At 43.0% G+C, this 27,036-nt stretch overlaps 1 protein-coding gene across 1 annotated transcript in view; it reads right to left on the reverse strand.

Moving 5' to 3' along the window:
- Positions 1-6,443: 6,443 nt before the first annotated feature.
- Positions 6,444-27,036, reverse strand: part of NCK2 (NCK adaptor protein 2) — a 134,011-nt gene continuing 113,418 nt past the window's right edge. The window contains exon 4 of the mRNA XM_086934668.1: positions 6,444-8,923. Within this exon, the coding sequence (XP_086790794.1) occupies positions 8,729-8,923 (195 nt within the window). The 3' untranslated portion in view covers positions 6,444-8,728. The remainder of the gene's footprint in view (positions 8,924-27,036) is intronic.

The raw sequence follows: 27,036 nt of genomic DNA on the forward strand, positions 1-27,036 counted from the left end.
TATTGGGGACAGGGTGGCGACCCTAGAGGAGCATGATGTGGGTACAGCCGACGAGCCCCACCAGCTCCAGCAGGATGTTATTCGGCTGACGGAACAGAATTTGGACCTGCAGGCGCACACTGAGGATCTGGAAAACCGCTCACGGAGGAATACCATCAGGATCCGAGCGGTCCCTTGGAAGGGAGAGGGGGAAAAGCCTCTGGGAATACGTGATGGCGTTGTTCCGACAGATCCTGGACAAAGGGGATGACATCGAGCTCCAGCTGGACAGGGTGCACCAAGTGGGATTGCCGAGAAATGCCAAGGCCCGCCGCCAGACATCCTAGTCTGTGTTCATGACTTTCAGATTAAGGAACAGATCCTACGCAAGGTACGGGCCCTTTCATCAGTCCAGTTTCGTGGGCATCAGCCTGTCCTTTTTCAGGATCTGGTGGCCTCTACACTTATCAAGCGCCGCAGTTTTGAGCCAATCACCAAGAATCTGAGGGAGCAATGCATCCCCTACTCCTGGGGTCATCCATTTCGCATTATATTGAAGTTCAAGGGGAAACATCTGCAGCTTCACACCCTGAAGGCAGCATTTGCGGCACTGGGCTTGGAGAAACCGGACTCTGCAGCCGGTACAGCTAGGTCTCCTACTCGACGACGCAGGCGCTCCGTTGAATGGCAGACAGTGGGGAGATCGCCCCTGGTGGGGAAGCCCGACCCTTCTGCAAGCCTTATGGAAAGAAAGGCCGCCTTCTCTTCGGCGGCGTTGGTGTCTGACGGTGATGGGGTTCCATGATTGTAGTTTGCTTGGCCAGGGATGAGTTGCAGGGTGGAGCCGGGAGGGGATTCCTGGAGTAGAGACTGTGATAGCCCATCTTCCTTGTGCCCAGTGGCTGATGGTGCCCTGTATCAGGGTTGGGTAAGGTGCTGAATAGCGCTGCGTTCCCCTTCAAGGATGATTTGCTTGACGAACATTTGTCATGTTCCAGTTTGTTTCTCACCTCCTTTGAGATTGTGTTCAGTTGTACATGGGTTTGGGGGGGGTTTGTTTTGGGGGCTCTGCATCAGTGCTCGGGGGGGTAGGTGTAGGGGGGGTGGTAGGGTGCTTCTGAGATGTCCCTCAGTGGTCCAGTTACGGGTGTCCGGTCTAATGCCTTTCTCCCTCGCTGGAGAGTATGGGTAAAGGTTTGAAGATTGTCAGTTTGAATGTTCGGGGTCTCAATAACCATGTTAAGCGTGCAGCCATACTATCGCTGTTGGAGAGTGCGGAAGGGTATGTGTCTGCTGCAAGAGACTCACCTCCTCTCCAAAGATACTAAGAGAATGAGGGACAGACGTTTTCCAGTGCAGTTGTGGTCCTCAAGTCCAGCGAAAAAGCAGGGGGTGGCTATCCTGTTCAGCGCTAAGGCCCACTGCAAGGTCCTATCCCAATTCGTACATATTAAAGGGCGCTTTCTGGCGGTTAGGGTCCAGTGGGGGACCACACACTTCACAGTAGGCTCCCTATATGCCCCAAATGAACGCCAAGAGCCCTTCTTGAAGACTGCGCTTGCTGAGGTGCTAGCATCCCCGAATGTGTATGTGCTGGTGGGGGGAGACCTGAATGTTGTAATGGATCCTGTGCTGGATAGATCTGCTGCGCGCTCACATCAGACGGGGGCAGTGTCCCAGGGAGGGAAGCAGCGGTTGTGAGATGGGGGGCTGCATGACGTGTGGCGCTCTCAGCATCCCCTAGAGCACGACTTCACGTATTACTTTGCAACCCATAAAACATATGCGCATTTGGATCACTTTCTCTCTACGACGCCTCTCATGCCCCACTTGTCTGCAGCAGATATTTCCCTGCGCTCATGTCTGACCATGCCCTTATTTCTGTGCAGGTTGCATGTAGTGGACAGAGGCCACCTTCGTCCGGTTGGCGTCTTCGGGACTCCCTCCTCAACTCAGAGTCCGTAGTCACTCGCATGCGGGACACGATTACTCAATACCTCGTGGATAATGATAGGGATGGTAGGTCGCTGGGGTCCGTATGGGAAGCCCTCAAGATGGTGGCCCGGGGGGACTTTATTGCGGTGTCTGCGTCCCTTGCCCGGATTCGTAGGGAGAAGCGCGAGGAGTTGGAAAGGGAGGTGGGGTACATGAGAAAACAGGGGCGCCACGCATATGGAGGGAGTTGGAAACGAAACTGCGCATGCTCAAGCATCTCGATTTGGACCGAGCGGAGTACACCCTCTTGCGCCACAAGTTTTATCTCAGCGGGGACGAGGGGGGCCGGATGTTGGCACACAGGTTGAGGGCTCGAGGGCAGCAGTCCTCCGTTCGGGCAATTAGAGATGCAGGTGCGGTAGAGCAAACCAGCGATTCCATTATTGCGGATTCTTTCAGACCGTTTTATCACATGCTGTATTGCAGGGAACCCACGGATCCTGCACGTGCGGAGGCGTATTTGGTGTCCTGCGGTGCAACGCCCCTCTCTCAGTACTCGGCATCGGCGCTCGAAGCTGATATACGCATCAAGGAAGTCATCTCCGCGATTGCGCGATTAAAGCTGGCCAAATCCCTGGGGCCAGACGGCTTCACAGACATCTTTTAGAAGAAGTTTTGTGTTGAGTTTGCGCCCTTTTTAACTCACCTTTTTAATTCCTTTCTGGAGACCGGAGAGGTGACCCCTTCCATGTCAGAGGCCTCTATTACAGTTATCCCCAAGCATGGGAAAGACCCTATGGAATGCGATCGTACCGCCCGATCTCCCTCCTCAACCTCAATGCCAAGCTTTTCACTAGCATACTGGCTGCACGCCTTAGCTAGTTGATGTACGGCATCGTATAGCCTGACCAGGTGGGCTTTATACCGATGCGGCAGGGAGGGGAAAACACAAAGGCTTCTGCACCTCATGGACTCTGTACATCGCTCGCGCACGCAGGCCCTCTTTTTATCAATAGATGCGGAGAAGGCCTTCGACCGCGTCGATTGGACATATCTGTTCGCGGTTTTGAAAGCTTTCGGCCTGGGGGCTAACTTTCTCCGGTGGGTGCGCTGCTTGTATGCGGCACCGAAAGCGGTAGTCCGAGTGAACGGCTGCAGGTCGGCGCCTTTTTCCATCTCTCGCGGGACAAGACAGGGGTGTCACTGTTGCTCCTTGCGCTCTATATGGAGCCCTTTGCTCAGAGAGTGCGGTCCAATGGCAATATCGAGGGGGTGCGGTTTGGCGCTTACACACACAAAATCTGCCTTTACACGGACGACGTGATTCTTTCGCTTACGCACCCTCATACCTCCTTGCGACACCTCTCCGCTGAATTGTGAGAATTTGGTGACGTTGCAGGTTGTAAAGTTAACTTTTCCAAGTCGCAGATCCCTAATGTATCGGTCACCACTGCTGAGGTGCAGGACCTCCAAAAGGATTTTGCCTTCCAGTGGGTGCACTCTGATATCCCGTACCTAGGGATTCGCCTTGCCCCCTCTGTTGCGCTCACTCACGGCTTTGAAGCGAGGATGCAGCACCACGCAGAGTAAACGCTGAAATCAGAACCTGACAGAGTTAACGAACCACGTGGGTAGCGTGATTCCCATTCCGCAACAACGTTGGTCCGGGTGTGACCATTGAAAGAACAGGATTTTTGATATGGAAAGCTCCCCATCCCAATGAATACAGGACTACAACTTGAATGAAAGGAACCCACGACGGTCCTACTACAGTGGCCACCCGAGGGCCTTATATGAAGCGCTCCTGTCTTTCCTTGTCCTGAAGAAGACCCCAGCCTGAGGATTTAATTTACCCTTTATCCAGGAGGTCGAAACGTAGACCAGACCATATCTATTCTCTGCACATAGGAATAACTAACGGAGTAAAACGGATCCTATGTTAAAGAGTTTATTGGAACTACAGATCGAAATATAGACTGTAAAGGATGTATTTTATAGCACTGTGATTGTTTTAAGGTCACAACTACCTTTACCCAGTCCTTACTTCTTTCCCATCACACCTATCCCATCTGAACTTTTCCCTTTTCCACCACTTTGAGCGCATTGAAATGTTCATGATTTGATATCATTTGTGCTGTTGTCTCCATATAAGTTCTACACATATAAGTTCTATATGAGAGCTGTGCCCCAAGGCAATTGTGTGATTCAATGAAGTAATTGAATAACATATCCTCTATGTCTGAATAGAATGATATTTGATAAACCCTGGGACCCTTTGATTGAAACTGGGTACTCAAACTACAATGTGCTAAAATAATGAATAAAAATAGAAGCACACTTTGGTTGTAGCAATCTTTTGGCTCCATATATGACTAAATGCATGTATTACATTTGATGTTACAGTGAATCTATAGACTCTGACCATTGTTATTGTATCTATCCCTCTGTTGCGCGGACGGTCTCCCTCAGCTATAAGCTCTTAATTGACCAAACAACCAAATCCCTGTCAGACTGGTCCCGTCTCCAGCTTGCTTGGTTCGGAAGGCTGGCTGCCGTCAAAATGACGGTTCTTCCTCGCATACTATACCTTTTCCAGCTGCTACCTCTGAGACCCCCACGGGGCGCCATACGGACACTGCAGGGACTGATTACCAAATTCTTATGGAATCACAAGCGTCCACGGCTTGCATCCTCGTTGCTTACGGCCCCTAAGGCCGACGGTGGGCTGGGCTTTGCTTCATTGCAGGCGTATTATCAGGTGGCCTGCTTGCGATTTATCCTCGAATGGAACAGGCCATATTCCAGTAAGCACTGGAATTTCATGGACCAGGCAGTGGCGGGCTGCAACATTTGGCACAAAATATGGCTTCCACGAAAACATAGAGCACGGGGCTTATACTCGTCCCCAGTGATGTCACCAACCATGCAGGCGTGAGACCAATTGGCGCAGCATAAGGGCTGGACTACCTTCCCGTCGCTCATGATGCCTATTGTGGATAACCCAGACTTCCCCCCCTGGTTGCTCGTCCCCGATCTTTAAGCGCTGGCGTGAGAAAGGTTGCAAGAGAGTGGGTCACCTCTTTGACCTTGATGAACTAATCTCGTTCTCCTCGCTCCGCCAGGACCACTTTTCCCTCTCTGAATCTGATGCCTTCCCTTATTCGCAGATGGCGCACTGGGTCACCCAGCCGTCTAATATTGCTGATATGTCCCGCCCACTGACAGACCTAGAACGTTGGGCGATCTGCAAAAAAGAGGATCGCAAACTTATATCTGATTTATACGTCATGATCATCACGAGACATAAGGCTCTACGTACTTAAGCACAGGTTCGCTGGGAGACGGAGTTGGGGCGCCCGCTATCGCGCAAAGAGTGGGAGAGTGTGTTTTATTGCACGCATCACACCGCCGCCAACGTTGCAGGCGGAGAGTTGGCCTATAAGGTGTTGACATACTGGTACTATACCCCTGCGCATATTAAATCCTGGGATCTGAAAAACTCGGGCCTGTGCTGGCGGGGATGTGGTGCTTCGGGCACATTGACGCACCTGCTCTGGCACTGCCCGAAGTTGGAGCGCTACTGGAAGGTGGTCCTCGATGATATAGATGACGCTTTTCACATCACTTTCCCCAGGGCTCCTGAGCATGTGCTGTTAGGGCTCCCGCATGCAAAAGCGTTTCCCCTGCGCTCTGAGGGGTAAGAAAATCGCTCTGGCCTGGTTAGCAGCGCGCTTAGTTATCGTTGCGCAATGGCGATCCACTGTCCCTCCCGACCCCAGGAACTGGATTCGGCGACTGTGGCATCTATGGGCGATGGAACGGCTCTCTTTATGTATTGATAGAAGGGGTCGGAATATGCGGAGCTGTGGGAACCATTCATCCATCTATCTCGGGATATGCGCGAGGTGACTTGCCCAAAGTTCCTGCAGGTTTTGTAGCTTATTCTGGTGGCACCGCAGGGTGCAGTCCAATAGATTCAGAGACTTTGGGACAGGGGGGGGGGGACTTCGCGAGTATAGGGGGGTAGCTGAGGCTGATGTGGAGGAGGGTGGTGGAAGGGGGACTGGTGTGGTGGGGAGGGGGAGCTTTTGGTTTGTTTTGCTTGCTTTTATTTCTAATTGCAGTAAAATGCTCTGTGCTAGCTGTTCCTCCTTGCATTGCATGCACCCTCGCCAGGTCGCCCTCCGGGATGTAAGCCCACCGGCTGTGTTTCACACTACCAGAACTTGCTCTGCCGGCCAGTGGATGTAGGCAGCTGAGCTGTGTTATATGCCGTTATACTGCTCAATAAAAACGATTGATTCTAAAATGAAAAAAAGCCATTTATCACTCCAGGCACAATATTACAGTTTTGAATTGGTAAAATACCAACCAAGCCAAACTGAAATGAGCAAAATGGAGGAAAATTACCAATGACATGAACAATATTCAGAGGTATTTCAAATGGTCCGTATCAAACTTCTTGTGCGATAACACCGCTCGTTTTGTCACATGCAACTATATAATTAAGAGGCAAATTATAATCCTCATTTAATTCTGCATCTCTACATCCTTTATTTGCTCATCAGGAAGATATTTTCACAACTCACAAATTGTTCATACAAGCTCTGTGACAATATTTTAACTTACATGTTTACAAGGATCTCCTTTTCAGAGAAAGGTAATGTACTTAATAGGAAAACACTCTGTAACCAACAGTTGTGGTTAACCTTTCCCCAAATCAATACAGTCCCCTTAATCAGACCATTGCTGCGAAATACCTAACCATTAAAATACTGATTGTTGAATGGCAATGAAAAATAAATACTTTAAAGTGTTAACGTTTTAGAACATGAAAGAATGTTGGTAAACAATGTACTGCACTTACCAGTAGCTTTAGTGTGAGATAACATGAGCAGGCAGCAAAGATAACTAGTTTCAGCCTAGTGGCTTTTCACTTACTATTGGCATTCTGGTTTTCCTTTTTTAAACATTGAAGGGGGCTGCAAAACACATCCATGGGAATTGATGAGAGATTTGTATTGGATGTTTGGCGTGTTTTCCACTAGTAAAAGGGTAGAAAGTGTTCCTAAGTATTAGACATAGGCCTTTGCCAGATCAGGAGTCCTGAAACTGAAAAAATACTTTCTTGCTCCAACTGCAATTTTTGATAACTGAAGTAAGACAACAGAGTTCCTGCTCATGCTGCTTAGCTGGATATGCTGCTTCATCTAACTTTACAAAGTAATAGAAATAAAAGTGTTGTCATGATCCCTATACTACTATTTTAGAATGATCAAAAAGGAGAAACCAGTGTTCAGTAATGTGTACAGAACAATTACAATGAGGAAAGCAAAACTAAAAAAACAGAGCTGTTTCAATTATAAAAATACTCAACAGATTCTGTTCATATTGTGTGCAATATTTATAACTGTATTAGCATCCAAACCTCGAAAATGATCTATGAATGGACACTGGAAACTGACATTCAGATCAGTCTGTGGACAAAATGTTTTGTATAAACAGTATAAAACGTGGCTACATTTCAAAAGAAGTACTAACACGAGCTATTAAGATGTACTTGTTCTAGTACAGAAAGGCCTTCAAATGGTTACCTGGAAACCCCTTTCAGTCATTTCTCTTCAAATGTACTCATTAACATTATTCATCATCACATTTGCTGTAAAATATTACCCTGACAGTAGAGACCGCTTTTATCGGACAGACAGGTCCTAGCCTAAATTCTCGATGTGGCCTTCACCTGATTTACTTGGACACAAATATTACTTGTTCATTATTACAAGCCTGTCACCCCAATCAGCAAATCTACAATACATAATAAAAAAATTAAATAGGGAGAGGAATGCAAATCCTTCCATAAATAAACATTGTGCTGTGCAATACGCTAGTCATTTACTACTTGAATTTGATTTTTCTGACTGCAGAAAATGCAAAGGCGTGGACATATGCCCCTTGTATTAATCTACTTGGTGTCCACTCAGCATGAGTCAGATATTCAACACTCAACTGATCACTTCAAAACCCTCAACAATTAGATCAAATTACATGGTGAATGTGCATTTGCTTTTTTTGAATCAAGATGGATGCCTTATATTCAACGATTTTCTTTAAAAAAAAAACCCTGATCTAATGATAAACCTGTTTACGGTCATTAAATAGGAATTCTGCTAGATTCTACTTTTCTTTAGCTATAATCATACCTGAATAGTGTTAGAAGTCCTAATACATTATTGTAATTGGTGTACTCTTCACAAATCGACAGAGACAATGCCACAGCAGAGTACAACGTAGAGTGCTTCTAAATTCTAGGAACTTTGGTAAAATACAATTGTACTTGATAAGCGACAAAGCTACAGAACTCACAAATCTTAGGACTACCATATTTCACTTGATCAGCTCTATAGATTCAATACACTTAATTTGTGCCCAATAGAAATCTAAATGAAAAATCTGTTTGCACGTGCATTCTGTGAATATTAATACTGTTTCGATTTGAACCCTCCAGCGAAGTACTTTTCGATTCTGCAGTTGATTTATATGTAAACCTGCAGCAAGGTGTGGGCTTCATTCACAGACATAAAAACAGTTCAGGTCGTGTTGCCTTAGGAGTGTTCCTCAATAGGTCACAGCTGAACAACAGAAACAAAGGCCAAGACAACTGAAAATAATGGACAAGAATAATGCACAGAACAAGTGTTGCGTAAAAAGAGTCAACAGTTCTAGAACGTTTTTATATTGAAGATAGCGCTGCTCTATAGAATGAGGTGCTTAATTGGAGGCATTTCGTTTTTTGGGGTCCAGTCCATCTTCAATGTCATTGCAGTGCTTTAACGAGGTATAGTTTTTCGCCTTGCTCACTGGTGAAGATGGGAGCCTTTTTGTAGTGTTCCACCAATTCATCCATGCTGTTAAATCGCCGCTGACCAATGCAATAGACACTGTCCATAAACTGCACCTTGAAATGCTTGTTCTTCCCCATCGCTTTTAAAGATACAGAGAAGTCACTGGGCTGTGAAATGGGAAAATGGAACAGCACAGTAAATAGTCTGTATAAGTGATTTGTTAAATACATTTCATTGTGTCATACTTTGATGATTACATACAACAACGATCTGAAAATTAAACATTGCAATGTTACTTGATGTTATAGGAAACCACCAAGAGAAATTGCGGTTACGTAAGCTCAGAAATTAAAATTTGAAACTGCTACACAAGGTGAACAACTGACATATAATGATTACGTCACAAAAGGCATTTACTCTAGGGGTATTAACTTTAGTATAGGATGTATTATTTATCAGCTAAAAATATTTGTTTATATCTGCTTACTCGAAAAACACTCTACAACCCACATTGATATGATGCCAAACTTTCCATAGTTTTATTTGGTTTAAGGCTTTTATATATGACAACATATCGCCCCAGGCCACTTTGAATAGATGCTTAATATAAATATAATGCAGCTGAACCTTAAAATAAATAATATAAATATAATGCAGCTGAACCTCAAAAGAAAAAAAAAACATTCACAAAAACTCTAGATATTGTTTTTTTAAACAAGCATTGCCAAAGTCAATAGCTCTGCCTTGTTAAATTAAAATGCAAGTCAGGCTGCTGGCTTCGGTACTTTTCGTCATTACTAGACGTTACTGGAGTCAAACAAACCTTTTGCTAGCAAGCTGCAGTAGTTTAGTTCATTACTAAGCGGTCCCTGAAGTCAGACATACAACCTTGCTGTAATCGAGCTGCGGTGCTTTTGATTGTTAAAATGGAATCAGGCCTACAACTTTCCTGTATTCAAATGGTAGTACCATTGGGAATTAACAAATGTCTCACGGGTGTCCAGCACCGCATCTTCAATTTGAAAGGCCAAGAACTATGAATAGTGTTGATGCCCTTGAACGTCTTTTGTTGAAAGCTAAAAGCGGACTGTGCTTCTGTTTTCAGCAGCCAAGATAACAGCAGTTGTGTGGCTTCAATATACATTTAGATATTCAATATTGCTAGTCTATTGATTTTTGCTGTTCTATTAGTTTCTACATTAATATCTAATTCTGTGTGGTTATCTTAAAAAGATTATCATGACTTTAAATGGTCTAAGAAGTCACTCTACAATACCTAGTTAAAACTAGACATGTACAGTTTACTGTATTTGAAAGAGCAAAATTGTGATGCTGTTTTGTTGTGTAAATTGGTTTCAAGTCAATAGTTTGACAGAAAAAAACACGTTTGTCATAAAAATGGGCAAACAAAAGCTAATGATCTCGCAAATAGTCACTCATGTTATCAGTGGAAGTATACAGCCCATCTAATAATTACACTGAGATACCAAAATGCTCTTGAGAGAGACAACACAAGAAAAGGCAGGAAAGCAATCACATCATGAGCAAAGGGGCTGGCTCAAAGTCCAGTGTAAGTATATGAAAGTATTTGAAACAATAGGAGGCAACAGACCGCTACTGTAGAAAGACCTAAAAATGACAAGTTTCAGTGGCTTGTGACATGCATAAATAGCACTGTCAATTTCTAAACAAACATTAGCAATGCCATATAAAGCTAAGCACGACTGACTGATATTGCCAATGCTTTTTAAAAAGTAGCATTCTTCCCTTTGCGCTCTATAAGGGGCAGGCAGATAGCGCTAGCCTTGTTAGCGGCGTGCTTAGTTATCCTCTCACAATGGCGATCCGCTGCTTCCCCTGACCCGAGTGACTGGAATCGGCGGCTGTGGCATTTGTTGGCCATGGAGAAACTGTCTCTGTGTGTGGATGGCAAAGGTGAGGTGTATGCTGAGCTGTGGGAACCATTTATACACCGTGTATCTCGTGATCTGCGCGAGGTAACCTGTCCCAAGTACTTGCAAATATTACACCTTATCCCGCTGGTCCCCCAGAGTGCAGCCAAGTAGGATCGGAAGGCCAGGAGTGTACTGTGAGAAGGGAGGGACTTCGTGTGAGTGAAGGGAATAGTAGGGAGCGGAGGAGGGAGGCGGGAGGGGGGCGGTGGTGGTGGTAGTCGCGGGTGAAGGGTGGTGGGGGGTGTTCTTTTGTTTAACTGCTTTGTGCTTCTTCAGAAAAGGCAGTGTAAGCTAATAGTCATGGCTATTCCTCCTGGCATTGCATATGTCCTCGCCGGTTCGCCCCCAGGGGTGTAGGCCCTAAGGCCGTGTTTAGTATTGTGGGATTGTGCTCGGACGGCCAGTGGATGTAGGCAGCCGAGCTGTGTTATGTGTTGGTATACTGCTCAATAAAAATTATTGATTCTAAAAGTAGCATTCAATATCTGTCTAAACCAAGGTTGTTTTAGTCTTCGATGCCGGTCAATATCGATGTTATTCTATCTCTCAAATTTCGGCAGCAGTTTGCTAGAGTCGAAACCAAAAGGCATCAAGCTGGTGTTTAATTGTAGTTGTGTTGCAATGCTATGTTTAGAGCAGGGCAAATGATGAATCTGCCAAAGGCAAGATTAAAAAGGTCTTGCGGGCAAGGTAAGCACAAAAAAGATGGAAGGCTGTATAAGAAAACAGGGCTTTTTGAATATGTCCTCCTACTTGTTGCCCTATTTGGTCTACTAGACGCTGATTTTCGACTGACAGTGCTCTGAAGTCTGCTAACCAGGCTCCAGTGCCAGTGCTCTTTCCCCATCACTTATGTGTGAATTGGCAAGGCCTACTCACTGAAACTTTATCCCTTTGTAACTCCCTAGCATATGGTTCCAGGGGCTAAAGTGATAAAGGGGTCCCAAGGGATGGAGCACGAATGTGTGTCACCCTGGGTGACCCAATCAAACTACTGACAACAGGCCTGCTACTGCAGGAGCAGTGCAAACTGCTCAAAATCGACTGTGCCCTCACCATTCATGGCACAATCAAATTCACAGCTTTAAGTATATGTCAATCACCCCTGGAGAAGGGCTACTGTGCCCAGGAGGCAGGGTGTGGTATATTAAGAGTGTAGACCTGTTAAGAGCAAGCGTATATGCCTTTATAGTCTCTTTACAATTAACATAAACTAGGAGTCATTGGCAGTCCATAATACGAGGTGCACCCGGGCAGACCAGGGCCACCTAAATGTGTAATGTTTGGTATCAAACAATGTGCCTTCTCACCCCGACACGATTCCTGTGCCCTGGGTGACATGGAATACATCTAGGTGGCACCTTAGAGATTGCCCACCTGGTTGCCTCAGCTTCACTGTGCCCCTGCTGCCACCAAGAGAGGATTCTGACCTCCTGCCAGGCAGTGTGATTGCTCCCAGGAGTCAGGAACAAAAGCTGGGCAGGAAGGAGGTCACACCTCCCTCCTCTCGTGAGGCTCGTTAAGTGACACAACATAACAGTGAGCTTAAAATGCTGCAATGCTTCCGATATGCATCTGGGCTGTCCCTTGGAGGAGACACCCTTCCCCCTGTCCCAGGAGGGCTAGCACCCGAACAAGGCAGGAAATGAGATATGCAGGAGGCGTACACCACCAGGAAGAATGGCCACACCTATAGGGTGAGCAGAATTATCTGTACACCTAAAGTAGAATTCTGCCATATTTAGAAGGGCAGACATAGTGGTATCTGGGTATAAAAGGTGAACTACACACCCGTATGAGGTCACCTCGGGGGCAGATTAGCTGCACGGACAAGCTGCCCATTAGCTCCCGCATCCCTACCTCCCTTAAATCTAGGATTTAAAGTACAAAAAAACGGACAACAGAACCTCAGATCTGAACAACTTACTTCTAGGTTGGGCCTAGAGGAGACCTGTGTCACAGAGTACAGGACTTTGCCCACCAAAGCAAATGAGGGATACTTAGCCCCAGAGGCAACAGGCTTGGAACTGAGAGAACAACTCTTGTCCTTGGCTAAATCTCTGCACTCCTGAAGAGAGGGACCCTTGTAGAAGCCAGAAACACCTTTAGTCTCCCCAGTACTAGTGGCACTAGTCTGCCTGCAAACTGCAGGTAAAAACAGTCACCGAATGAAAAGAATCACTTGTCCTCAGGCCCTCCGTGGGATAGCCCAAATCCAGGTTGTCGAGCGCATTGTGGGAGTTGTAGTCCCGCCTGTCCCAAAGTATCAGGCAGCTACCTCTCTCTCGCCGGACCCAATGAAGATCCAGAAACTTTTGCTGTGCTTACTGCTGCCAAGGCTTGTTGGTCATCAATTCAGAAAAGCCCCCTCAACCCCCCACTCTCACCCCACACACACACACTTGACGATGCATCAACAGGGAACACAGTGCAAAAATTGACGTCAGGAGCGGTGTATTTGTTTGGTTTTTGCATTGTTTCGCCCAGCACCATGTAAGCAGCAATATAAGCACCAAGGACAGCCAGAACAACTCAGCACCCAGACTCCACGGGCTATGTAAAATTGGTCTGACTGCTGTGGCCTGGTCCGGGGGCCCACATGACCTTAATAAGGGTTCCATGTAACTCAACCTGCAAATGACCGATTGCTACTACTGGGTTTTGTCTTTGACCACAACATTATTTTGTCTGTTTTTTTGTGCGCTGATTAGATATTGCTTTAAAATCTATAACTCTGGTTATATTTATGTTATTCTGTTAGTTTAGGTGTCTAAATTTAGATAAAAATACACTATATTTTAAGCATCGGTGTCTGATTTCTCTTGAGTCTAGTCAATTACTTATCGTCCATGTTGATGCCCTGAAATACTTAACAAATGTTCCTCTGGTAAAGACTGACTGCACTTTGCCACTCTACCAGTAATAAGCTTAGGATTTCTTAGTATGAATCCAAAGACCATCTTTAAAGTATTGTGATAATATTACATGGTAAGGCCACTCAGCCACACCACATAATATTCCACTTTCCTACATTCAACAAATAGGAGCTAGGCAAATAATATCAAAACAAAACCCATTCAATCTTGAGCAAGTGTTGGCTCTGCAGAATATGGTATAAAATGCTGTTTTTCCTGGACTGAGAGCTGGAGTGGTCTGTAATGGGACCACAAAATTGTAATACGGGCAACAAACATAACTTCTGTGACGATCATGTAAACTGTCATTATGAAAAAGCAGACCATAAAGGTATACAAGCTACTTTGCTTCATTCTAAAATGTTTTTTGGGGAAAAAATAAACTCTTTTATGAACCCTACTCATAAATAAAGAGCAACACCTCAAAACATGAATAAGTAATAAATACACATGTAAGCAGATCTAACCTCGCAACTAGAAACTATAGAAGTTTTCTTTTGTGATAGGCCACTGGATGGCTCTTTGCTCACCCTTTCTGAACTATCCTAGCACGTCTCTCTCCATAACTTCACATTTGTCCTCTCCCTGAGGGTTGCCCTCAGTAACATCTCCTAGGACCATCTGTATATACTATAACCGTCTATGAGCCAAGAATACTTCATAACTTTTAAAAAACCAGATTCCAATTCAAATGAGAAAGTTTATTGTTCCCTTAATAAAACAAAATACCACACAAGAAGAACATATTAAAAACAGTGTTAGATGTTTCCCACCATGGACCCCAGATTTTTCTTTTGATTGGTATACCGGTGCCTCAAACAGTGAGCAGTTATCCATTTAGTGCGGTCACTCTTCTATTGGTTGAGCTTTGAGCTAAAGGTTTGTCCAAGCCACCATTTGCAAGCAAGAAAATTTGATAAATTAGCTTTTTGGTACATCTTTCCGGAGAGCTTGATACTCCTTAGCACACGTTTTGTATACACTATTGCAAATATATACATGTGTTTCCACCATACATTTCGCACACATAAATAATTTTCATTCCTTGTATTCAGGGTTGGTTGATGTTTATTTCTGGAGACGTCACATCCGACACGTGTTTCGTCGTTTTAGGGAATGTAACCCCTGACTTTTTCAAGGCTATTCTCCGAAATGTTGTTCGTTATCTTTTGAGGCGATAATTCCAACCCTCAAAGGGGTTCTTGTGGGGATGTCGTACGTATATGGAAATCTTCATCCATGTAATCACCAGAATATTGGTTGAATATGTGACAGCTTATCGCTGTTGTCTTCTCAGGAGAAATATTCGCCCCTTCTGCTTCTTCTATCTCGCAGCTTGTTGGTCATCAATTCAGAAAAGCCCCCTCAACCCCCCACTCTCACCCCACACACACACACTTGACGATGCATCAACAGGGAACACAGTGCAAAAATTGACGTCAGGAGCTGTGTATTTGTTTGGTTTTTGCATTGTTTCGCGCAGCACCATGTAAGCAGCAATATAAGCACCAAGGACAGCCAGAACAACTCAGCACCCAGACTCCACGGGCTATGTAAAATTGGTCTGACTGTTGTGGCCTGGTCCGGGGGCCCACATGACCTTAATAAGGGTTCCATGTAACTCAACCTGCAAATGACCGATTGCCACTACTGGGTTTTGTCTTTGACCACAACATTATTTTGTCTGTTTTTTTGTGCGCTGATTAGATATTGCTTTACAATCTATAACTCTGGTTATATTTATGTTATTCTGTTAGTTTAGGTGTCTAAATTTAGATAAAAATACACTATATTTTAAGCATCGGTGTCTGATTTCTCTCGAGTCTAGTCAATTACTTATCGTCCATGTTGATGCCCTGAAATACTTAACAAATGTTCCTCTGGTAAAGACTGACTGCACTTTGCCACTCTACCAGTAATAAGCTTAGGATTTCTTAGTATGAATCCAAAGACCATCTTTAAAGTATTGTGATAATATTACATGGTAAGGCCACTCAGCCGCACCACATAATATTCCACTTTCCTACATTCAACAAATAGGAGCTAGGCAAATAATATCAAAACAAAACCCATTCAATCTTGAGCAAGTGTTGGCTCTGCAGAATATGGTATAAAATGCTGTTTTTCCTGGACTGAGAGCTGGAGTGGTCTGTAATGGGACCGCAAAATTGTAATACGGGCAACAAACATAACTTCTGTGACGATCATGTAAACTGTCATTATGAAAAAGCAGACCATAAAGGTATACAAGCTACTTTGCTTCATTCTAAAATGTTTTTGGGGGAAAAAATAAACTCTTTTATGAACCCTACTCATAAATAAAGAGCAACACCTCAAAACATGAATAAGTAATAAATACACATGTAAGCAGATCTAACCTCACAACTAGAAACTATAGAAGTTTTCTTTTGTGATAGGCCACTGGATGGCTCTTTGCTCACCCTTTCTGAACTATTCTAGCACGTCTCTCTCCATAACTTCACATTTGTCCTCTCCCTGAGGGTTGCCCTCAGTAACATCTCCTAGGACCATCTGTATATACTATAACCGTCTATGAGCCAAGAATACTTCATAACTTTTAAAACGCCAGATTCCAATTCAAATGAGAAAGTTTATTGTTCCCTTAATAAAACAAAATACTACACAAGAAGAACATATTAAAAACAGTATTAGATGTTTCCCACCATGGACCCCAGATTTTTCTTTTGATTAGTATACCGGTGCCTCAAACAGTGAGCAGTTATCCATTTAGTGCGGTCACTCTTCTATTGGTTGAGCTTTGAGCTAAAGTTTTGTCCAAGCCACCATTTGCAAGCAAGAAAATTTGATAAATTAGCTTTTTGGTACATCTTTCCGGAGAGCGAGGTCTTCAACCAGTCCCAAGAAAGCTGCTTTTGGATGGGATCTAGGGCTATCTAGAAAAAAACACTTAACAGAATACTTGGAACGCCCAACCATTAAGTTTGTACTACTGGGCATGCTCATATAATATGCAGGAAGTCTGCTGAATGGGTGTATGTCAAGCAATTTGACAGGGTTTTTTTGTGCATAAGCCACTGGTGTGATGTGCAATATACCATATGAAGGTAGTTGAAATTGAATAAGTGGATTTTCGCTGAGACTGCAACTTCCCAGGGTATTTTTGGTCTCTGTTCACTTTTCTACCAAGGACCACAACATCATGTTCCTATTTTGTTTTCAGTGGTACAGAGTCCTAGGGTCTTCTGCACACTCGAAATATTCTCTTAGGCTTAAGAGAGTGAGATGGTCTTCAAATGGACTTAAGCCAGGAATGTTGCCAGCGCTGGAAAGATGTACCTTTAGATGGAGCTCAAATTTGGTCAAGAGGTCTGCAAATTATCCCCATGTGGTAATTTTCCAAAATATCACCTACCTTTGAGATTCCATAATAGAAATTCAGCATTGCTATTACTTTCACTTGCCCAACCACATGAATGTTTCTCTAGTTATCCTCCTTGCCCAATCCATGTTGTCCGGTACCCCCTGCCACCTAACCAGTGGTACTTTTGTAGTGGAGGTTAAGTGTTCAGTGTTTATTAACAGCATGCTCAGGAGAGTTTCTTTTTTTTTTTAACAGATAATGTTCTTGCGGAAAGTATAAGTCATCTCTATCTCTAAACCTCCAATCATTCAGTAAGATAAATAAGATTAGAGGAGGAACCCAATAATACACACATATATCTGCCATCCCAAGCCCACATTTCTAAAGAATCTCTTGGAGGTCTCTCCATACCCGTAGGAGGTTTTCTAAAAAAAGAAATTCGGTTTTCTCCCCAAGCAACACTCAGTCTTGTGTAATTAACTGTACCAGATGTTCAAAGTGTACAGTCTTGCAGCACGTTAGTTGGCCAATCAGTCACCAGTGTCCCACATTTTATTGGTAAAAGAAAACACTTGTCCCAGTTGACCTTCAGACAACAGTACCTTCCAAATATATAGAGTATGTGCATCAGCCTCCTACCAAACTACTTCAGGTATTGAAAATGTAAAAGATCATCTGTAAACAGGTACACTGTGTCCATATCCTTGGAATAATGAATCTGATCTGATCCACTCTTGTAGGGACGCAACAGCCCTGTCTGGTTCCCTTTTTATTCAAGAATGAAGATGAGAATGCACCATTGACCTTAACTTTTGTTGTTGGTTCCTCCAACGAGTTTTAACTGCACAGATTATGCCTGGTTACACTACTCAGTATAAATCTATGCTGATCTGGTTGGACAAGTGACCCGATGACCCTTCACAACAAGTTCACTAGGGCCAAATGAGAACTTTGGTCTCTGCATTGATGACGGAGACGGGCCTTTCTGATGCACATCTGTCTGGGTATTGGTATTACTGCAAGTGTAACATATTCCTGAGATGAGTGGCAGTCACTATCGCCATTTTATAAACATTTTATCAGCTAACCGAATTGGACGAGGCATCTTCTCCGATTGTGTACCCTCTAGAGCATCCGGGTTATTTTCCATAGTGCTCAGATTTTAATGACCCTCTGTCAGAGTTGCTAAATTCAAAAATTGTGAAGCCCTAACGAACGCCACTGCATGCTCCTTATGCTAAATTTGTGGTGGAGTGGATAATTTAAAGTAGTAGTTTGGAAAAGCTCAAGCCATCGGAGGAGCTTCATGGACTAGGTGGTAGTCCTGAAACCAGCTGCTCTGCTAGGTCTCTCAAAAATAGCCATTAGATCAGTGGTTCCCAAACTTTTTCGATCCCCAGCTCCCTTGACCTATTGGCCGAGGCTCCCCATTTGTTACTTTTTTTTGGCGGTGGGGTGGATGTTAACCTGGCATCTGGAGTACTTCTATTTTTCTCCGTGAAAATAATTGGGATGAAGCAGATGAAGAAATTATCATCATGGAATCTGTGAAAGTGTGTGAATGGTAGGCTACGATGTGTGTGAAAGGTCATGTTAAGACCGCTTAAGCAGTACTTTCACTCACAAATGAGTTTTGAAGGTTTATTGTTTTTACACCAAACTTTGCATATGGGTGTATGTGTGCTGGTGCTCTGTCACTAACATTTGTTGCGCTATTCAACAAACTGCATTGTTTGCATAGATGGGGGAAATGTGGTATCCTGGCCGAATAGTATGCTGGTCGTATGATGAGGCATTTGAAATTCTGGAAGCATGGAATGGAGTGGTGGCCATCACAAAAGGGATTGTAGTGGATGTGTCATCCAAGTCCTGTAAATCAATAGGAAAGTCCGGAATCTACGAGTGCATCTTTATTGGGTACTAGTAAGACTCCCAGCAGGAGCACTGAGACTTGAAACACAGCTAGGAATTACCATATTGCCTGTAAACTATAAACAGCCTTGCCGCCGACTTCTCACACTTTGAGGCCATTGGACGAGCTACCCACAATTATAGAAGTCACTTCTGCTACTTTCAGAGTAGCATGTGAAAACAGACCGTAGGAGTAGCACGTAGAAACAGACCGCAGAAACAAACATTACAAAAGCAGATTTCAAAACAGACTAGCGAAATCTTCATATTTAATTAACGTCTCCCACTAAATTGTCTCCTTGCACCTAAAATGCATCTTAGTTTCAAAGAAACCGGTTTGCATACCGCCCAGATTTTGGCAGAACTTATTTCTAAGACCACGCAAAAAATATTAAAACAGTTTGCCTTTTCACATGGGACCAACACTAGGCTTTGCATTCGTGCCTTACTATGGCAAGGTTGGTGGCCCAAAAATAGGTATCTGGAACATTCAGCATTCTGGGTGGAAATGGCGGCCCAACTAAACATCAGCTTATAGAGGAATGCGTACATATGCATACATAAGAGCATGTGACATCTGAAACAAAGGCAGGAATGCGCAAGAAGTATCAGCGTTCTTTAAAGGCTTGTGCTTATGTTATTTAATCTCCTAAACTTCGTAGAATTTTTAAATCACAAACACAGGTCAAGAGTGCGCTGCTGTACACTTAAGACTTCTTCAAAGGCACCAATGGTACCCAAGCTGTGGGCTTGGTGCGTGGCCCCCTGGCTAGTTTTTATGGTGCACTGGGCCGCTGCGGCGCACAGATTGGGACCCACTGTTGTGCAGGGAAGGAGTACAGTGTACAACACTCAAGAGATTGTTTCACATCATAGATGGAATCCCTACTGATTGCAAGCACAAAGAGGTGGTTTCCATCGACGAGGAAAAATGAGATGGAAATGGCACACACCGAACCTGACAGAAGAGATATTTAAGATACTATGAACATTAAAAGGAGGGTGGGAGGGGTCAGTACATGGTCACAAATTTCTGCAAGGCTATTCGAATGAAGCAAAAAGATCTCCAGCACCACAAAGCCACCTGGAGGAAAATCTAAGTAAGCTCACAGAACTGGATGGTGGTCCTAAGGTACGTCCAAATGATGTCCAGAAATGCTCAGTTCAAGTTACTCCAATTAAATGCCATACCAAACCTATCTGACACCTGCTAGATTACATACTATGTTCTTGGCGGTGGAGGATGAATGCCCTAAATGTGCTAAGGAGGGTGCAAGATTCATTCATATAAAAGGCCCTATTAAATGTTGCTGGATTTTTGGGGTAAGGTAGTGCAATTGTTAATGGAATGGAAGGGCAGAGCAGTCCCGCAAACACCACGTACAAGCCTATTAGGCCTAATACCCAGGCTTAAGACAGAGATGCCTGTTGGATTTATCGACCTGGCACTAGCAATGCCCCAGGGCGCCATCGTAACCCATAGGAAATCAAGTGGCACTACAGAGATTACCAAGTGGCTCTGCAAACTGTGATTTTGAGCTGAGGTGAAGGAATAAGTGAGGCGCAGCCTGACCTACAAATCGTGATGAGTGGCAATGCCATACCACAAATTTTAACCTTGAAGTCCAAATGCAAACCTTTGTGAAAGGTTCACTGACCAATAGGAGGGCTGAACAGATATGTGGTCCTAACCGATGTGTTCACTGATATTAAATCCAGTAGCTGGCTAGAAAGTTGTCTTGATTTTATAAAAGTGCCGGCAGACAGAAAACTGTATACTCAGTTCAGATACGGCTGCCTACCTATCAATGCTTTTACTAACACTTGGCTGACAAATACACTACAGCCCAAGCGCTGTTCCTCTTGTCCATGCCCTAATGAAATAATAGGCCATGTATTATTTGCCTGGGCTACCTATGCCAGACCTAGAAGGAACTGGCTAACTCTGGTATGCAGATAACTTGGGACACCTAGCCATAAAGACGCCCGACGTATTTTAAAGTCATATGTGTGACCACTCTATGCTTGTGCAACAGCAACATTTCTGTGCCCATTTTGGGCCATTAGAAGGAGGGCTCTATCTACTTCCCCGACTGGCATGAATAAAACAAACTGAAATCTAAATGATTATACCAGTCAGACGCGTACTCTGCACTAGCACTTTGGTTTGTAAATAACTGGGTTTTATGCTACTATTGTAAACTTTTATCCTTTTACTGGTCATTTGGGGCACGGGTTTTAAAATGGATGTTGTTGCGCAACCGGGCTGCATATTTGCTAATTTGAGATAAAAACAAAATGTATATAGGCACTAGCACTTCAGCTCCGTTTTGATAGGACAAATCATTCAAATGTTGAAATTCATTTATCTTTGTACCTTTTATGTACTTGTATTTTTGTGTCAAATTTTTTGCCAATTTTTATTCTTCTTTCTTACATTTTCAAGAGTCTGTATAGGGAGCATTTTATAGTACCTTTAACTCTGTTCCTTGCCATACAAGATTCATGTGCTTAATTCTTTTATGGTACTGTAAAACCGAAATAAATGATGTGTTTTTTTCATGATCAATAGAAATGTGCAGCCCAATCTTTTGTATTCTGGATTATGGCTTTTGGTTGTACAGGTGAAGGGACCCTTGTACAAGTCAGTGACACGTAGCGTCCATCAAATATGCTTAGTGTAATGTGTTTCACTCACTTGTTAAAGATTATTTTCTTGTTTTTTCTTCACTGATGAAAGCATTAAAAAGATTCTAAAAAAATAATTAAAAAGGAGCATGGCGGGTTCAGAACAGTTTTGTATGCGAGGGAGTTATGAAGAGACTCGTTTTTAATACTTTATACAAATGTCTGCATTTTTTAACTTAGCAAATATTAAAAATAATCTTTGAAGTATGTGACAACTGGAAAAGTTTTGATGTATTCAAAGCAAATTATCATTACATTCATGTATACCAGTTAAAAGTAAGTTTAGCTTATCCTGTGAATGCAGAGCGTTTCAAGACACATTGAAAAGTCATTTTAGGTTGTGTTTATGTTCTGCTTCCATCAGTAGAACTACAATATTAAGGAAAGAAACTTACCATTTTTTTTTTATTTGGGAACACGTGACAATTGCCAATTATGATGCCAGATGCCTGTAACAAGCTAGAGCATAAAAGTAGATAGTTTATGCTCACAGCGTTATTTTTCTTTAACATGCTGTTTCATTGAAGAAAATCTATTGGTGCCGTGTGAAAAGGTGCGTTTTGTTAAGGGAAAACATTTAAGTGATCATGACTAATCATACTTAATTTATTTTAGCATAGCAAGTTATAGTAATTATGTGTTTCTTCTTTGTCCTTTGTCTTACCTCAAGAATGAAACAGACATTGAGCAGTTACAAATTAGATCATTAGAAGGGTGTGCAAGATATTAGTTAACATAAGGTTGAAGATGTTTACATATAGAATGTAAAGGGTGAGTTTACATTATATTTAGAATTCTATTCAGGGGACTGTATAGTTGATTTGGATATTTACACTCGTATTCTCCAAGTCGCATGTAAAAAAATTGTGAAAACGATGAATCTAATTACAATGAGTTTGTGAAACTGATCGTAATTCCCAGTGGGACTGTAATGAGGTAAGTTCCACTGCATTATAATAAAGATGATCTGTGAAAGAGAGAGTTCCAGCACTGAACGATTCAGTTTAATTCTGCTGAATTTATAGGAGAAAGGAGTTGAATTAGTTAATCTGGGAGTATGGTTTGATTATATTTTAGAACACCTTGACACAACATGAATAACAGAAAGTTTATTCTGCGGAGCTTTGCTAAATTTGACAAAACAAGTCTGATCATAAAATGAACCATCCAAAAATGTATGGAATAAGTTAACCTTTCTTTGGACATTGGGGATAGATTCTTTTGCTCTATATACATTTCTTTTGATAACAATGTGGATTCTACTGTCACTTCTGTTTAGAATGTGTACAACAGAAGTGGGGCCTTTGTTATGTATATAATACCAGTAAAGAATGCAAATACCAAATGGCCCAAAATATTTTAAGAAATGTTTAAAAATATGTTTGCCAGAATGCTAGCATGAAATGTATGTAAAAAAGTCAATAATATGGATCAGTAACAATAGCATGGTCTTCTTTCAATTAAATGTAAATAATTATAATTGATTTGAGTATATTGTAGGCAAATGAATGTATTGTTAAGTTTGTCTTTGCTTGGCGTTTTTGTTATTATTGTACAGCCCTGAAGAAGAGATGGACTCCACTGTAAAACACATATTGGCAGCTTTCAAACAATTCTCTCACATTTTGTGGATACTGATTTAGTGAAAAATTTAATTATTTGTTTTTTTAACAAAAATATTTTTTTTAAATTGAATTTTGTACATTCATATGGCTGTACTCTGACAATCTTGAGATATTGTGAATGTTGATTTGAACCAAAATGAACTTGTTCGACTTTGTATAATAAAAATATTTTTATAAACTGGTATGCAATACATACAAAACAATGTTTTAATGGGTGCATTTTGATGATTAAAATTATGTTATACCTTTATAATAAACATTACAACTTTGCAAGAACACAATCTATTCCCTGAAAATAATGTAGCATACTTGTGATGTAATTTAGTAAACAAAGTGTTGCTGCACCCACATATTTAGCTTGCATCCGGTTACAAATAGAACCGAGGTATGGAATGCACTGTCAATATTTCCCAATACATCAGACTAACAGTATTACATTTATAGCTTGTATTCCCTGCACAGGGCACATACCAATCTAAGGTATTACTCACCATTGCACCAAACGACCCTTTTGATTGATACTGAAAGAATACATCCGCTTCACACATAGCACCAACTTCTGCAGTACCAAACACTTACAAAACAGATCACTTAATGTCAATGGCCTAAAATATTACTTTAAAAGAAAGGAGGTCTTGTACAACCCCCACACCGAAACATCAATGTAGCCCTTATTCAACAACACCCACCAGTCTGGTTTAGAATCAAGCAGACCTGGGCAGGACTTGGTGGCAAGTGTTATAAGGAGTAACATAATGGCCACGGGTCAATGACCAATCCATAGACCCATGTTCTGCCAGCCATTCTATGAAGTGTGGTGCAGGCATTCGGACTAAAACATCATAGCCTCATATGGTGCTAAAAACATGGCTGAACACAGTGGAGATATACATTCACAAAGCTACACATACATGATAAATCATTGATCACTGACGCAGTATATGCACCAATAATAACACTTCATATTCCCCCACTCCAATGTATGTGTTATAATTGGCTCCACTCGGTAATTGTTGGAGGCAACTGGAACCTAGTGCCCGATGCTATCCTAGAGGGGTGGGGGAATGGACAAAAAGAGGAGTATGGCTTACGTTTCCTCTCTGGGATGGCAAGGCTGCTGGACTTGTGGGTCCAGTTGGTGTTGCAGGTGCCCATTCGTGCAGGTTTGGTAGGTCTCCAAGGCACCTAAGCGTGCCAAGTCATTCAGGTATGATGATGGGCTCATCACCGAGCGACGCCAGTAGCCTCTGTGATGGCGCCAGATGGAAAGGAATGGAAGAAGGCACCCGTAGTGGCGTCAGTCAGGATCTGGGGCAGAGCCAGACGGTGTTGATGGTAACCCAGACAGGACATCGCCTGGCTCTGTGGAGCTTGAAAACATGTCAGAGGGAGTCCGTGGCCTAAAGATGGCAAGCCTGGCGTCAAACTACTTCAAGTAAGCAGGAATCACCTTGACTCCAGGAAACTCCTGGAAAAGAGGAGCAGGTCCGTACGCTGAATCCATAGGTGGAGTGTGGGTCCTTTAACTAAAAGGTCAGGACGGGGAAGCGGAAGAATGCTGAGACTACTTTTTTTGCTTCTTCGACTTACCTGACTTCGAAGAGGGTGTCTTGAGCAGGGAGACGAGCGTCCGTAGGACCGGCCAAAGATCTCCCTCGGGAACGGTATTGGCACAGGCCCTTCTTTAGCTACGCCACCAGAAGCTTCATCGACCGCTTGCAGATCGCCTTGGGGTTTATGAACATGCACTAGTCACAGACATTGAGGTCGACTACAGGCATCAGAGGCAAAGTGATGATCCAACAATGAAATTTGCCTGCGGTAGTCCCCATGAGATTTATAACCTGTAGGTTTTGAAGGTAGGAGCAAATGCTCGAACATAGGTTGACAAAACTTCAAACGAACGGTCAAAAGGTAAACGAAGTAGCAGTCCAGATTCACACTGTTGGCTCAGAAAGAAATTAACTAATGTAATCGCACCAGGATTTGCTCTTCTAAGGGCACGTTGACATGACTTCTGACGTGAAGGATGAATGCTCGAAGCTTATCGATGCTAAATTCCAGAGCGTAGACTTACTGCTCAAGATTTTCGGGGTCCAGTCTGATGCCTAGGGAATATTCTTAGGTGAGGAATCTGCAGTTAGAAGTCTATCAGAATACGTCAACATTTATATGAATACAGGACTTGAGAAGATGCTCAACGATAATGTATTACCTCTCATAACTAGTACTACAAACTATTTAATATGATAGGCACAGCTCAATCTTTTCGTGTGCGGTAGGTGAAAGACTGGTCATGATGGCCATACTGTGGTACAACTATGTTTTTGGAATGCAAATGATTTACAAATGGAAACCTTTCTCACCGCACCTATCACTAAAAGGGATATAGTGTTAACAAGTGGTGCTCTGATCTGGAGGGCTAGCCTCCTAATCCCCCATATGAAAATTCCCTTGTTACTTTAGCAAAATGATCAGCACCCACTACCTGTTCACTTGCAAAAATTATTGCACAATCCAGGGAACATAAATCAAATAATGCACACTCAAATTTGTTTAGAAGAAATCTTTCTTCTTAGTCCTTTATTCATACTGATCTTTTGTCATATGTTATCCATCGAATGTAGCCAATGCGTTTCGTATCTTCCTAGAGACTTTTTCAGGACTTGTTTCTGATATTATCACCCCCCCACCACCGACCCCCCCCCCAAACGCCCCCCCCCCCCCCCCCCCCCCCTCCAACAACCCCCCCCCCCCCCCATTACCCTGGGTTTATAGATCATTATTTTTTGTACCGGGGATGGACTGGTTTAGTACAGTTCTATTCTTAGTATGCGTCCTTGGCGTTTCAATTGCTGTTCAATAACATCTGTCTTCCATATGTGCTTTTCGTGCCCATGTTGGCAATCACATCTCAGTCACTGTTCCTTGTCTTTTGAGTGGTAGATCCAGGATCAGTTTTAAAGCCTGGATTGTACAATCATTTTTGTAAGAGAACAGGCAGTGGGTGCTGATCATTTTGCTAAAATGTTTTTGGAATGCTCCTGATATTAATACAAAGGTCATGCCTCTCCCAGAGCAATACTGATCTTAAATTAAATATATGGGTTGGAAAAACTGTGAGACCGAAATCATCGAAACTCTTCTGACTTCATAGTGGTCAAGTTCATCATTTGCCCCAAACTGCATATTTTTTTACCCCAACAATTTCACTGTTCGGTCTGGGTGGCAATGGAACAACAGTTACTTCAGGGGCCGACTAATACTTAACCAGCATTTACAAGAAAACGGTCCCTGTTCATTGAACACAATTGTAGAAAATTAGTTGTTCATCTTGCAATCTTACTGCCATAACCTTAAGAAACATCCACTCTTGCATTGCAATGCCCCACTCTAGTTCAATGCAGCACTTGGTGGTGACCCAGCTCAGTGGATTGCATTGTCAAACACAGAGATAACACGCATAGGGCAACTAGTTCCAGAGAACAACCACAAACCTTTCCAGCACTCGAAGCTAGGTTTGGTTTGAGCAATGGAGGTCTTTGATAGTACAACCAATTGCTACGCGGTTACATTGTGCATACAGACTACCCTACTCTTTTAATAATACTCTATAAATTGCTAGCTTTAATTCAGGAGGCTTTTATTATTTTATAATTATTTTCTACTGTAAATACATTGAGGTTTCTATGTGAGCTTAACCTGCAGAAAACCTACAATTTTGAGAACTAATCAGTGCTGTTAACTTTATATGTTAAATTTGTCAGTGAAACCAAGGATATGTTTTTCTACTTTAGGATCCTAACTAATTAGCACTTGTAACCAAAGCGATCACATAGTGTT

This window comes from Lissotriton vulgaris, chromosome 8 (assembly GCF_964263255.1).
Source record: "Lissotriton vulgaris chromosome 8, aLisVul1.2, whole genome shotgun sequence".
Lineage (NCBI taxonomy): Eukaryota > Metazoa > Chordata > Amphibia > Caudata > Salamandridae > Lissotriton > Lissotriton vulgaris.